Raw genomic sequence first — 15636 nt, forward strand, 5'->3', positions numbered from 1 at the left:
ATCTGAAGCTGCCCACACCTCTCCTTGGACATCTCAAGTTACCCATGCTTGACCTAGAATTTTTATTGCAAGTTAGAGGATTCAGAAGCCCAGTTTGATATATATGCATTTTCCAGGTACTCTATGGTTGAGACAGAGACCCGGTTTACACATCACAGTGGGAAATCATGATTCACTGGGCCACGTGTGAGCTGCTTCCAATTTCTCTAAATAACCTCTGATCAATCCGATTGGAGATTAGGGGCATGACATGTGTACTGATCAGTTGTTTAGGGGCTAAACAACCCAGCAGTTAACCGAACAACAAACCATGGAGCTAAACAACCCATTGCTCCACGTTCACACATTACACACACAACCTCCAATTGAGTCAATCAGAGGTTGTTTACAGAAATTGGAAGCACCTTGTGTGCAGTGTACATCACAACAAATCATGGGTTAATTAAGGTATGATTTGCCACCTTGATGTGTGAAAGAAATTTGTTTGGTTTTCCAAAATACAATCAGTTTTGTGGTGTCTTTTTAACTGTCTCTTCTTTCAAGAGATCAAGTTAGGCTATAGTCCTATGAACACTTCCTTGGCAGTAATCATCATCCAAGTCAAATGAATTCATCTCTAAGTAACATGCATAGGATTGCACTGTTAGTCATCTTAAATATTTTTTTTAAAAATTAAAAAACTGATTTGTGAATGTTTTGTAATATTCTGTTTCTTTTTAAAGGATTAGAAGGCTGGGAAAAAAGATTAATTATATCTGACAGAGCTCATATTGGTAAGTAAATATATATATAAAATTTATTCATAGTATTAACATCTCTGATAACTCTGATTTGTTTTCCCTTTATAAACACCTAACAATAATGTAGGCTGGGATCCAAAGGGCTTCATGTGAAAGTTCTATGCACAGAGTGGTACTTCTGTGAGATTCATCCACACTGCGTTACTCAACAAGCAGTTCTTGTACAGCCTTCAACACAATATAAGCTGAATTTTAATACGAACAGGTGTCAATTCAAAACGGGCTCATCAAATTCTCAATCACTGTTTCTCAGACTTGTAGCATCTGAGATTCCATTCAAGCGCGTGTTTACTATTAGTAACATACCTGTCAAATCATTATTCTATATAACCCATAATATTTACACCGATTGAGATTCCAGTTCTAGCTATTTAACATGGAATGTTGTTGACTTGAATTGGCTGTCAAATAAGCCAAATTCTTAGAAATGGGAGGTTATTTTTCTCTCTAAATTGTTAATTGATTTATAAAATTTGAAGATGATCCTCCAACCTTCCATCTAGGGAGAGCTTTTGACAGAAAGGGGTTTATTCATTTATTGCCTTTTTTATAAATAGATGTGTACTGTGTTTTCAGTGCTGCATACTACATAATGTTTGTTTATTAGTTGAATTTTATGTCCTGCCTTACCACCAAATTGTGCTCCAGGATCGCCCAGTGGCAACATGAGCAACATCAGCCTCACAACTTAACTTTGTCTCGCCTCCATAAATTAATCCTAGCATTCTATCAAACTTAGAAAACAGAGTGAGAAGTATCTTGGCTTTCCTTTCTGCCTTTGCACTATTTTCTACAAAGCCCATAAGAGAAGACAAGGGGCACTTCTGTAGTTTATCAGTTCAGCTAATCAGAAGAACTTACTATGGTAGAGTCTCGGAGAGCTGGGACCTTGTGAAATGTTTTAGGGTGCCTGCTGTTCCAAGTGACATAAAGGTGGTAGGGAGGCCTGCCTGCTACTGCTCTTATCACTGCAGCAGCAGCTGCCGACATAACAGCAGTAGCCAGATAAGCGGGGTGGGAGCTGTCAGGAGGTAGGCCACAGATTTGGGCCCTGTCATACCTCCATGATGTCTGTCATTCACAAATGAGACTCTTAATTAATTGATCTATTTTCCAATTTGGGGAAGGCAGATTTGCTCAGTTTCCTGACCCCAGTCTGATTTGGAAGGTGCCATCCATTCTTATTTCACATCTCTCTTCGTTTAGAACATGACAGGATTTTTGTTGTTCTTGTTAATTAAACCACTGTCATTGCTTATGATGCAACATAGCTACCTTTGTGGCTTATTTCTTTGCTGTTTTCTATGTTTCTCAGTTTTGGTTTGTCTCCTAAGTATTTGAATATCAAAATATATTCTGTGTTTTGAGGAAGCTTCTATATATCTTGACCTGGTTCGCACGTAATGACTTTCCATGGGTTAAATAACCCATGGTTTGTCATGCATGAACAGGAGAGAGTGGGCATGCTGCTTCCTGCATGCCTACCACTTCCACTTTTAATCAACCTGCAACCAGCTGGATTGTAGGTTGTTAAACATGACATGCAAACCCAGAGCATTGGGTTATTTAGGGGCTAAACAACCCAGCAGTTAACCTATAGTTTGTTAGTTTTACTGCTGAATTGTTCAGCCCATACTCTCTTACTTGTCCTTGAAAGCCCATGAACTGTTTAATCCATGGCTTTTACTAAGTGTGAACTGGCTCCATATGTTCTGTGATGAGCAAGAATGTTTTTTGGTCCTGCTGTCACTGGGCCTTGAGAAATGTAAATGTTCTGGGGGGGAAATAATTTTGAATGACATTACTTGATTTGCAGTGTAGTACAGTACAGTTTATATTTGCCTTGACTTTTCTGTTCTCACACATCAAAGTGCATATCTTACATAACACTATATTTTCTCTGAGTGTTTTCTACTTTGTTTAGAAACGTATGAACAACAGGTGCTCACCTTAACCAGAAGTTAAACAATAAGTGGCTACAAAGTTAAGGAAATAATGAAACAATAAACTTATAAAAAAACAATCTATCTATCTATCTATATATAAAAGAATAAAATGTGGAACACTTTTTAGAGGCATACACACAAAGTTAATAAACATACAGACAACAGTAACACAATAATAAAGCTGCTCTGCAATGTCTGTGAGTGAAGGCCAAACGCGTTTCGACTTGTGATCTTCAGTGGCCTGATAGCTAAAATAAATAAAGATAACATACACAAAGCAATAATAATAATGAGTGTCTCAGAGGTTACAATGGGATTGATAATTTTAGCAGTTTTGAAAGTACATACAGTCAAGGGAACATACCATAGCTCATTAAAAACTTCAGTTCAGGTATTTTTTTTGGAAAAAGAAAATATATACGGGCTGACTCAGTTGATCCCAAATTCAGGGAATATATAAAGTTGTCACTCCCTATAGCACGGCGAGTGGTGCCTCCTGGAATGAGATAAAGTTGTAGCTAATAGCTTTTTCTAAAAAAAACCAAAAAAGGCCCAGAAGTCGTCTCATCGTCACAAACAATGCCAAACTTAAAACTGAAACCAGAACTGCTGATATCTACTTACATAAATCACTGACTGCCCCAACTCATGTGGATTCGTAATGAGCATTTGGAAGCCAGTTTGGAGTAGGGCTATTTATGGAGGCATAGAGGGTGAAATTAATCACCTGTGCTATGACCCCTTAAAGCTAAAGTTTTAAAGGAAAAACGTTCCTTCCTGTGACCTCAGAGGCACTAGACATAAGTAAAAACCACGATGAACATAAATAGGAAAAATAGCCATTTAAGCTGCAGAAACACACCTAGAAATAGATAAACATATTCTAGCATGCACACTGCCAATTGCATTTCTCATTGAGTTCATTTTGTACCCTCCAAATTTCCTAGTATTTGACTTCCATCAAGCTGCTGATGGCATCCAGGAACAACAAAGACAAGAGCAAGCAGGAAAGAAGTATGTTTTCCTTTGTCATATGTCTTAACTGTTACATAACGGAAGGAATTTTTAGTTAAACAAAGGGAGGGGTTTAAGCAATTCACTTCCAGAATCTGTTAACGATGCTTTGTAGTATTTCTGAATGTTTTTGTAGGAAGTCTGAAATATCAGTAAATTTCCATTTATTTGTATATACTTTTAAGGCAGGCAGTTGAAAGGAATCAAAACTAGCTTATTTTCAGAGCAAACAGTGCAACAGAAGTCTAATTCTCTCTAATTGGGACGGGCATAAGATGTATGTTTTATGCAGTAGTTCTATTCTAAATTGTAAGCCTCAATACTTTTTTAATACACTGGATAATTTTGCTGGCAGAGCATATAATGTTACCCAAGTAGCATATCTGGAAAAGTGAATCAAGTCATTGTTCTTGTTTCTAAGGCAAATATGCATCTAAAAATGTTTATCGGTGATATAGATCTTGTTCTTGAGCAGGAACAGGAAATATATCCAAACTTCTGGGATTGTATTACTGCTTGTTAAGAATACAGCAGACTGTGGTTATCTTAATGAGATTTGGGATTTGCAGTTGCACTTATAGTGAATTCAAGGAAAAACAGTTAATATTAGGTGAGGATTCTGGGTACCTATCTCACCCTCATATAATGAAATGATAGTGTTGTGGTCCTGAATATTTGGGAATTTTCAGGTCCTGTGCTAACGTTGAGAAGCCATTTCTAGGTTTTAGCACTTAGAATTCATTGCAGCATCATAAGCAATTGAAATTGGTGTGGTGGGAGTGGGGAAAGAAGAAAATCTGGCCCAGGATCTTCGCAATCTATCCTTGGAGTCAGTGAAATAGAACTCATTTATTTATTACTTCAGTCGACAGTGCACACTCTTATAATTGCAATCTACAACATTTCTGTCTGCCATGCCTCTCTTATGCCAGGTATGGGCAGAAGATAAATCTCCAGATGTTTAGGTCTTCATTTCCCTGGAGCATGGCCAATGGTTATTGATGTTGGGAGCTGAAATCCAAAACAGCTGGAGAGCTACTTTCTGTTTGACCCTATCTTACACCACTGGATAATTTGTTGTGATTCTAAACATTGGTGCAGATCAGCTGAGCAATTTTAGAGCCTTTTGGTGGAGATAGGCAAAACTTTCTGCTTATCGTATGCAATGACTGACCAACTTGAGCACCAAAGAAGAGATTATTAAAATGATGCTGATTTGCTGAGATAGGCATTCAGTATCAGCAAATCAGCATCATTTTAATAATCTCCGATCTCAGCAACTCTATGACATGCTTTAGATATATGTTACTGTATGTTGTTTTGCTGATAAGGTCAGAGCAATTTATAATGCTATTATTTAAGTTACTCAGAGTTTACACATCTAACATGTTAAGATTCACACCATTAAGATCCTTGGCATCAGTAAGTTTTGGCTTCTTTTGAAAACTTAAATAATATTTACATAGAAATGCATATAAAACAAATGTATTTAAGCAGTTTGAGATTACTGATGTGTTTTATAAAATTATCATATTTAAGGTCTGAGAGCTAATTAGTGATTATCCTGTTGCCTCATTTATTTTTAAGTATTTGCATATCAGTGTTACAATTAACACTCTTCGAGATAGTTGTCCAACTTTTGCACCACTTGCCTGGGTTTTGCCTCTTTCAGTCCTCTCTCTTCCCACGGGTACCCTCATGGGGGCAAAACCTACCAAAATGATTATATTTTTAAACATTTAGTATCAACAAACTAGTCATCATGTTTTGATTGAGAGTCACCAGATTGTGTAGTATGTGTGTGTTTTTTTATTTTTGTGTTTTAAAGCTTGGGAACTACAAAAAAGGGAATTGGTCCAGTGTATTCTTCTAAAGCAGCTCGAAGTGGGCTCAGAATGTGTGATCTAGTTTCTGACTTCAATGAATTTTCAGAAAGGTAACCACTTCTCTAGAGTAATGTTACATTTCAAATATATTTATTATTAGGGCTATCAGTATACTTAAGATTTCGTATTCTAATAAATCCTTACTGGATCTCTCATTCGTAATTTTTTCTCTCTTTCTCTCATCTCAAGTCAAAATCTATTTTAAAGGTTTGTATAAAATGTTACAGGTATAATAGAATACAAATATTAACTTTTTTACTTTTTAGATTCAAAGTGTTGGCCAACCAGTACAAGTCTATTTATCCTACTTTAGAGATAGACATTGAAGGGGAATTGAAAAGACTCAAGGTAAAATTATAGAAGTTCTTTTTATATGCAGCTGGATTTTCTATGTATGTTACTTCTAATGAGAGAGGTTTTTTTTAAAGCTGCCTCTGACGTACAACACAGCAGTCAGAACTAACACAGCAGTCAGAACTAACATCTGGCTTTGATTACTTGCATGAGAGTTCCTGAGAAGTTAGGAAAAGATGGCCAAGTAGTTTTAGCACAATATGCTAAATATGTCTTAACTTCTATAGTGAACTATTTACTGATTAAAGGTAGCTCTGATACTGCATGCCGGGCACCATTTGCCTAACTACCTGCCTGGGCACGGCTTGTTTTGTTGTCTGAACACATGTGGCATGGTTTGTTTGAGGGAGAAATAACCCTCAGATAAACCAACAACAGGCCATGGCACCCAGCATGGACTGAGGCTTAAACAAGCCACTATGGCTTGTTTAAGTCAAGTGATCATGCAAACTGGATGATTGTGGGGTGAATAAATTTATTTCTGTTCAAGGACCCTGGAATGTCTTACCTTTTAAAAGTGCATATTCCGCATTGATTTGATAATGCTGCTGAGAGCTTATGTAGTATAGTATCTTGAAAGACTGGTGCTATGAATCAGAAAATCCCTGGTTGTTATCTTTTCTACCATGAATAATTGTAAAATTATGCATGGTGTGTAGAATGTAGATGAGCAGACATTTTTCTTCCTGTCATATAGTAGAATTCAGGGTCACCAAAGAAACTGATTGTCAAATTCAGGACAGGCAAAAGTTTCATGATACTGACTCTGAATAACAGATCCTGGCTCTGACACAGAGGAGAAGGGACCAACTCGATCCGGAAAACCAGCAGCTCAAGCCTCAGAGATGCTAAACCCAGGCCCCAACACCAAGCCAGAACCCTGAACTGGCATCCCAAGATTCTCCTGAGGAATTGCCTCCCTTTTAAACAGGAGTGCCATGCCTCCCCTGTGCCTGTTCACCAGTGCAGACAATGCTGCACCAGGCAGAAGCTAACCAAGAGGTGACAGTCTAGGCTCCAGGTCAAAGGACTAGTCCTGAAGGCCTTCTCTTTAGGGAAAAGGATGGAGCTTTAGACCAGGGGGTGCTGAACCTATTTCACCCTGAGGGCCAAATTCTATTAAAGAAAACTTCTCAGGCCACATCCCAGTGATGGGAGGGCCCAAAGAAAAAAGGGGTGGGGTTAACCCCCAGCGTAGTTTATCTTAAAGCTCCTACTGCCAGTCACTAAAGCTTAGTCTGTACCATGAACGATGGATAAAAGGCAGATATTATCTGCTACCTGTCAAACTAGCCTCAGACTCTTGTCATGTCCTGTGGACACCCGCTCAGGAGGGTACTCCCATAACACAAACTTAAATTACAGGATTCGCTGCCACAAGATCCGTTGTTAAAAATGCCTGTTAGCCATGACATCTAAATGGAACCTCCAGATTTGGAGGCAGTGTACCTCTGCATACTACTTGCTAGGGGATAAAGAACAGGGGATGGGTATTGCCTTCAAGCTTTGCCTGAGTTATTTTCGGGAGTACTTGGCTTGCAAATATTGGAAATAAGGTGCTGAATTATATGGATCTTTGGTCTGATTCAGCAGGGCTCTTCTTCATTTTTAATATAAGAAAGAACTCTTAATGCTGCCTAAAGTAAGTTACTGCTCCATGACATGTACATATTTTAGGGGTGCTAATGATAAATTGCAAATGGAAGTTGTTGTTGTTTCACATATCCCACATTTTTTCCTCCAAGGAAACCAAGGCAGCATACATAATCCTCCTCCTCTCCATTTTATCCTCACAACAACAACCCTGTGAGGTGAGTTGGGCTGAGAATTTGTGACTGGCCCAAAGCCATCCAGTGGACTTCCATGGCCAAGTGGGGTCTAGAACCCAGATCTCCCGACTCACAGTCCCATCACTTTAGCCACTACACCACACTGACTCTGATTTTATTACAAGTCTAGAACAATTTATCTTTCTAACTACAGTTTACTAAAAAAAAAGTACTGCAAATCACAATTTATGAATTTAATCCTAATCTATAGAATATATTTGTTTGTTTTAGGGTTACATTGACAGGATCAAACCAATGGTGAGGGATGGTGTATATTTTATGTATGAAGCTTTGCATGGCCCACCAAAGAAAATTTTAGTAGAGGGTGCAAATGCAGCACTGCTGGACATTGATTTTGGTAAGTAGAATAACTGCTGGTTTTGAGAAAGTGCTTGTTTTGTGCTTGCCATAATTGCAATGTATGAAATATTTACCATGCAGATTTCTTGTAGGGCAGCAGCAGGGAACCCTTGGAAATGTATACTTGAAGGATTACATATAAGTGAGCGGCTGCAAGTTACATTTGTATTGCGTAAACTTTACTTCATAAAGCCATTCAAACCATAGGGTGGTATCCAGTTAATGCCTAACCCTGACATAACGGCTTCCATTAATGGAATGAGACTGTGGAGAGATCCACCCACATTCTCTCAAAATCTGCCCCAGAGGGTTGTGGGATCCTCTAGAGCAGATGCGCGGGGGCGCCATGGAGGCTGCATGGAAAAGGAGAGGAGGTCATGGAACACAAAAAATACTCAATAAAAAGCAATGTGATTGAATTACAAATATTTAGGTATAATGTGTGACCTTTGCTGGGAGTTGGAAACTTTCCTGGAGTGGGCCATTATTTTTTAAACTAAGGAGCAGCATATAAATGAATAAGTATCTGTTGTGATTGTATACAATGGGATTGTATACTGTTGTTCAAATTGAATAGTACCCCAGGAATCCAAACTTGCTTTGCTATTCAGTTACCTTAAAATGAAAAAGTACAGAACTTAGCATCCATACCTGTTTTATAGAACTATGTTATTGTTAGGTCATTAATTTCTTCTCTCCATTACCACCCCCCGCCCCCAAATAGGGACTTACCCTTTTGTGACCTCATCAAACTGCACTGTGGGAGGTGTTTGCACTGGGCTGGGAATGCCACCTCAGAATGTTGGTGAAGTATATGGAGTTGTGAAAGCGTACACAACTAGAGTTGGAATTGGTGCCTTTCCTACAGAACAAGACAATGTAAGTAAAGGTATTACTAGGACATAGCAAATGAATGTGTAATTCTCAGCAATATTGTTTAAGGAATGCGTGGCCCTACTATTCCAGGCATGTTTACGGATATTGCATTCATACCTTTCTAAAATATAACTTCCTCATTCCACAAATCTGCTGCCTGAGTGTTAATATGTGCTTTTTAAAGGTTTTTAATTGCTAAATATTCCTCAGTCCAGCAGACCCTATATTTCTGTTGGAGAGCAAACTGAATTCTGTTCTTGCTTACTAAGCTCCAGTTATAGAATCTTTATAACTAGTGATGATACACCTGATTCCATTTGCCTTTTTGATTCCAAGCTAAATTAACAGGACTAGCAATTTAAGGATTTCAGAGCTTCAGAAACAATAACTGAGCTACAACACTCCTGTGAGATAGCAGGTAGGCATTATGCAGTGGAATCAACATGGAGCGTGGAGAAACTAGCCTGCTCAACAAGTATTTACACACTGATTCTTGGCCTTACAAAGGTAGCTCCTGTATTTGTATCCTAAAGTCTTGTTAATAGTTTGGTTCACCCTATGGACCTGGGAAATGTAAAATATATTGTTTCCTTCTATTGCCAAAATGCTGTTTATAAATTGAAAACTAGTAATACTGCTTCAAAATACTACTATGTTTTTCTTCTGTTTCTTAGGAAATTGGAGAACTACTACAGACGCGAGGAAAAGAAGTTGGTGTGACAACAGGTCGAAAGAGAAGATGTGGCTGGCTGGATCTTGTGTTGCTTAGATATGCTCACATGATCAATGGATTTACTGCGTGAGTAGCTTGCAGTGGTGACAGGATGAGCTTCACATGCACCATAACAGATAAACTACTGTATTTTGTGGAATTATTATGAACTGACAGGAATGAAACTACCACCCCTTCCAGTAGCAAAGAACCATTTTTCCAGGTTCTATAGAAGACATAGCCATTTTTAAACTTATAGAACTGATGTGAACTGCCCAGAGAGCTCCGGCTATTGGGCAGTATAGAAATGCAATAAATAAATAAATTAAATAAATAAATAAGACTTATCAGCTGGCTACACTAATTGTAATGATATCCCTGTCTTGAGGAAAGTATATTATATTAAATGTTCATGTGTCTCTCTTTAAACTGTAGTGTGGAATTTAATTTACATTAAGATTGCTTAATGGTAACAATTCAGTATCGACATGAAACAATTGAGCAAGGTCAACCAGATAGGCTAAAGTGTCAGTATTAAACTGATGGTTCTGAGCATCCTGTCTCTTGTTTTTCCATCTGATCCTTGTGGATTGTGCCAGTTCTGAACTAGTATCTGAAGTCAGTGGAGGACTGGATGTAGCTGAACAAACTGAAGCTTAATGCAGACAAGATAGTAGTACTGTCGATCTATGTCTAGTTATTTAACCTTTGAAAAGTGTCTAGAAACTATAATTGGTTCAAAGTGTAGCAGCTAGGCTGTGAACTGGTATGTATTGCTCAGAGCATGTAACTCCAATATTCTTTCAGCTCGATTGGTTGCCTATCTGTTCCCAGAGTCTATCTAAATGGCTAGTGTTGACTTTTAAAAGCCCTAAACTATAAGGGAGCAGAAAATGTGAAGGACTACCTCTTCCCATGTCAACCTGCCAGTGTGCATACCTGAACATTGGAGGCCCTGGTCTGTGACCTCCTCCACCCCATGCCATTGGATCTGGTGGTTGGGGAGGGGTAAATGTGAACCAGTATCTGAAGTCAGTGACTTATTACAACTTATTTTAATAATTCCAATAAATTTTAAAACTGCTAACAAAGATACGGTTCCTGTAAATGTGACCAATTTCACTGAACTGTTTTTCTTTTTGGCTTTTATCTTGGAACACCAGGGTTTACCTATAGTTAAAAAAGTATAAAACGATGTTATTAAACTAGAAATAAAGCAAAGTATCAGAAGTTATTAAACAAAAGTCTATTTCTAAAGCCAGCTGTAAAAATAAGCTGCCTCCTACACATGCTCTTAAGTTCATGGAATATTTGACTGCAGTCAATTAACAATATTGCCCTGACTGAGCAATTGACTGACTTGGCAATCTTAGTGAAAACAATTATTTATTTTAATGATGCAGATTAAACGAATACCATTTTTAAAAAGTAAATTTAATGTAAAATCTAGTAGTTTATGTTAGGGGGTTGTGGCAGACAGCACAATGTAAATGTCAGCCCAGTGTGTGGCTGCTGTAAAAAAAGGCGAACTCCATGTTAGGCATAACTACCAAAGGAATTGAGAATAAAGCTATCAGTATCATACTGCCTTTATACAAATCTAACATGCGACCATACTTGGAGTACTGTGAACATTTCTGGTCACTATGCTTAGAGAGAGAGAGAAAGATATTGTAGTCCTGGAAAAAGTTCAGAAAAGGGCAACTAAAATGAGCAAGGGGTTGGAGCATCTCCCCTATGAGGTAAGGTTGCAATAGCTGGGATTGTTTAGCTTGGAAAAAAGGCGGCTAAGGGGAGACTAGATAGAGGTGTACCAAATGATGTGTGGTGTTGAGAATGTGGATATGGAGACATTTTTCTCCCTCTCTCAAAATACTAAAACACCCAGGGTTATCTCAGTTTAACTATGTGTTTCACGCAGCGCATAATTAATTCCCTTCCATAAGATGTAATGTAGTGGTTTTAAAAGGAGGTTAGATCAATTTCTGGAGGAGAAGGCTAACAATGGCTACTAGTCCTGATAGCTATGTGCAACTGGTGTACACTGAGGCAGTAAGCCTATGTACACCAGTTGCTGGGGAACATGGGTGGGAGGGTGCTCTTTCACTCATGTCCTGCTTGTGGTTTCCTTGTCGACAGCTGAATGGCCACTGTGTGAACAGAGTACTGTACTTGATAGACACTTGGTTTGATCTGGCATGACTCTTCTTAGGTTCTTAAGTTTATCTACATATAACTAAAAAATCAATATTTTATTTTTAAACAGATTGGCTCTTACCAAATTGGATATTTTGGATGTATTTCCTGAAATTAAAGTTGGTGTTGCTTACAAAATAAATGATAAAATCATACCTCATTTTCCAGGTGAGTGTCTGTGTGTTCATCGTGTAACTTTACCACTTGTATAACTGTATTGTTGCTACTGGAAGTACCTCAACACTGTAGTAACTAGTTCTTCGTAATCCCCTTACAAAACGTGTAGGAGAAACTATAAAGAACCTGTTAGCCTCTACATGATGTTAGACCATAGCTCCCTTCGCCATTGGCCCATTTTGGCAGGGGCTGATGGGAGTTGGAGTCCATCAACATCCAGAGGTCAATGGGTTCCCCACTCCTGGCCTATAGGGAACCTGAAGTTCACTACAGTAATTACTCTTCTGATATGGTTAGCCAGTCTTGGAACACACGATGGCCAGATTCATATGATCGTGGGGTGGGAAAAGAAGCCATCATGGTTTCTCCCCTGCTCCTGTGCATGGGCTGTCATGTAATAGGAGTTATAGGGTAGGTATGAAGTCACCCCCGCCATGCTGTACGCCAGGTTTGGACAATTATAAACATTGGGCATGTACGGGGGAAGAGGGAGAACCCAGGATTACTTTTTTACCCCCATGATCATGTGAACCCAATCATAGTGTAAAGTATGCTTGTTTACTCAAAAGCCCCATTGAGTGCAGTGGAGCACACTCCCAGTTAAATAGATACAAGATTGCAACCTTAATAATTTCTACTGCTGATTCATCTTGCCAACCACAAAATAATGAAATTAGTCCAATTACTTTCCCCCTTCCTTTTGTACTATCTCAACTGTGAATAGAATTTTAGGATGGCCTATTTTTAATCACAGTAAGTCTGTTCCTTGGCTGTTTGGGACAACCAGACTTTTGTTCCTTCATCCTGTTTTTATGATAGACTTTTCTGAGATGAAATATATGACAAGCTGTTTCTGAGCTGTTCATAGCTAATCGGTAGAGAATTCTCATGCAAGTGTAACCTCTTCTGTTCCTTTGGTTACTTGGGGTTACAAAATTTCTTAAATTGAATCATTAATATGATGTGACTGTGTAATTGGTATGCCATTGCTTTTCTTCTCAGCAAACCAGGAAGTCTTAAATAAAGTAGAGGTTCAGTATGAGACCTTCCCAGGATGGAAAAAAGATATATCAAATGCAAGGACGTTCGATGAATTGCCTGTAAATGCACAAAACTATGTTCGATTTATAGAAATGGAGCTAGGCATTCCAGGTAAGTAAAATAGATTTATATGTCTCAAGAGACCCAGGTAAACTAGATTTGTTGGTTTCATGAGACCACTTGAAGCAGAAGTCCTTCAAAGGAAATGCTTTGTTACTGAGAGTATTACTTTTTGGTATATTTATAACTGCTCTTTTGCAGACCTGGATCTGTAAATGTAACTGTGAATATCATAATTGGTAAAGTGGGCCTGAGGCTCTGTATACTGCTTTATAACAGTTCATAATTTATATAGCAGTTATTTCTAGAAGCAGTTGCTCCCTGCAAGTAACAAAGAAGCATCAAAGAACCTAAGTTCTTGGCTTCCCAAGTTAGCGTGGATAACATCTGATTGTAAACTGGTTTGCTTGTTTCCTGTTAAATTGTTATAACTTAAAACACTAATTTAAATTGATTGAGAAGATCCTTTTGAAACACCATGAGTAACTAGAGAACAATATCCTAATATTACTGTTCTCTAGTATTAGTAGTTACTGGGTATATTCCCAGCTTTGCTAAGTTTTAGCAAGTGTGAATGCAAGTTTCATCATTTGATAAATCTCATCTTTCCATACACCACACTGAAGTTACAATTCTTAATACTTTACTTTTTTGTTTTAAGGGATTATTTTTATGATGAAAACTGAGCAAAATCTGTAGTTTCATCAGGAAACCCAAAGTTTCTTTTGGTCAATTTTATAATCCTTGGCAAAACTGCTTGAAAAGCACTGGCCTTCAGTGAATAAAGAATCCACACAGTGGCCCTGTTTTACAACACAGTAACTTACCCTGGTTTAATTTACCCGTGAGAGCTGTTGCATTGTACCAGGTGCCCATGGGCACCATTTTTGTGTGGTGTCCATGGACCCATGGCTTGTTGTGTCATGGGAACCCAGGAAGCAGTGGTTGTTTGAGGGTTAGGGAATCCTCAACCCTAAAACAAGCCATTGATTATTTGGCACCTGGCATGATGCAACAGCCCCATGGGTAAATTAAGCTACAATGGGCTGTCGTGTCATGTGAATCAGATCAGTGTTAAGTAGTAGAGCATCACACAATTGGCCCAATGTAGTTGCATAATTACTGAAAAGCTTCTAATCTGGGAAGGTTCTGAAAGTATCTCTGGTATTGTAAGACAACCATTCCTTCAAAGTATAATGCAAGAAATATTTTTGGTTTTGCAGTTAAATGGATTGGAGTAGGAAAATCCAGGGAGTCGATGATCCAGCTCTTCTAAAGATATGGAAGAAATGGAAGAAAAGAAAGCACACTCCAGAGACTGCTTGTTCTTATACCTATTATCCTTAGCCCAATAAACAATGGTTTTTGGAAAGCTGGACACTGTTTGGAAAAGAGCTAGAGATGGTCTGGAAAAACAATTGTTAAAGACTTTAACAACTATTAGTATCACTTCTCTTACCACTTCACAAATTCCAGGGCATTTGTCATTATTGCCACCATTTGTCATGGTGCCACCAGATTTTTTCTTCAGCTGTTTGTCTCAACACTTAATTTCAAAATCTAATATCGTATTACTTTAATGACCATTTGTCTTTATTGTCTCCCTGCTTTTGGTGGTGTTACTTCCTGAAATTTTAGATGCTTAAAATGATTAATGCAGTTTTGCACAGAGAGTTTTACATCCTCATTTGTACTCCTAAAGCTGTTGTTCCCTGTATGGCTGCTGATATAGTGTGTGATTAAAGAGAGGGATGATTTTATAATGATGAAGAAAAGATTTTTTTGTTAGATTTTATTAAAACTATGATGATGAGCTGGTAGTTTGGAAGCGGTGCTTAATATGTATTCAACGCAACAACTTAATTTATAAATGAAAATATTGAAAACCTATTGTAGGTGTGTTTTGCTCACTACTATAAGGAGTTCATTGATAGATTTTTTATTTTTATTTTTTTAGTTATGATGTTTTGTATTTCAGCTTTTCTTCATTCAGGCCAATGATCCATCAATTCACTGGCCTGTTGCCAAATCTATCCAGTACCGGGTATTTAAAGGATGACTGGATTTAGGATTAATAGATGTTGCATAGCTGGCTCCTTGGGTATGAATACATTGGATTCTGACAGTCCAGCTGGAGCCTCCTTGGGCTGCCTAGTTAAATAGCCACTGAAGACAATACCTTACTGTAAATTGATTTTTTAAAAAATATCTGAAGCCATGTTGGACTACCTGGCAAAGGCAATAAGTTCTACTTTGTGTTTTGCGAAAGACATTTCTTTTGATTACATTGCATGCCTATTGAGATATAAGTAACTTTAATCCCTATTACATTCTTTAACTGTCTTAATACCATTCATGACCTGCTCTTCCTCATTGGGCATCTGT

The 15636-nt window shown here is 38.1% G+C and overlaps 1 protein-coding gene across 2 annotated transcripts in view; it reads left to right on the forward strand.

The window, feature by feature from the left end:
* The window catches only part of ADSS2 (adenylosuccinate synthase 2), a 34284-nt gene extending 19147 nt beyond the window's left edge, over window positions 1-15137 (forward strand). Inside the window, exons 4-13 of one of the 2 annotated variants that reach the window (XM_063124317.1) lie at window positions 723-773; window positions 3694-3760; window positions 5589-5696; window positions 5913-5994; window positions 8061-8187; window positions 8914-9068; window positions 9740-9864; window positions 12044-12141; window positions 13153-13302; window positions 14475-15137. In XM_063124317.1, the coding sequence (XP_062980387.1) occupies window positions 723-773; window positions 3694-3760; window positions 5589-5696; window positions 5913-5994; window positions 8061-8187; window positions 8914-9068; window positions 9740-9864; window positions 12044-12141; window positions 13153-13302; window positions 14475-14527 (1016 nt within the window). In that variant the 3' untranslated portion in view covers window positions 14528-15137. The remainder of the gene's footprint in view (window positions 1-722; window positions 774-3693; window positions 3761-5588; window positions 5697-5912; window positions 5995-8060; window positions 8188-8913; window positions 9069-9739; window positions 9865-12043; window positions 12142-13152; window positions 13303-14474) is intronic. The other variant, XM_063124318.1, reaches the window with a different exon arrangement.
* Window positions 15138-15636: the final 499 nt, after the last annotated feature.

Source organism: Elgaria multicarinata, chromosome 4, assembly GCF_023053635.1.
Source record: "Elgaria multicarinata webbii isolate HBS135686 ecotype San Diego chromosome 4, rElgMul1.1.pri, whole genome shotgun sequence".
In the NCBI taxonomy this organism is placed as follows: Eukaryota; Metazoa; Chordata; class Lepidosauria; order Squamata; family Anguidae; genus Elgaria; species Elgaria multicarinata.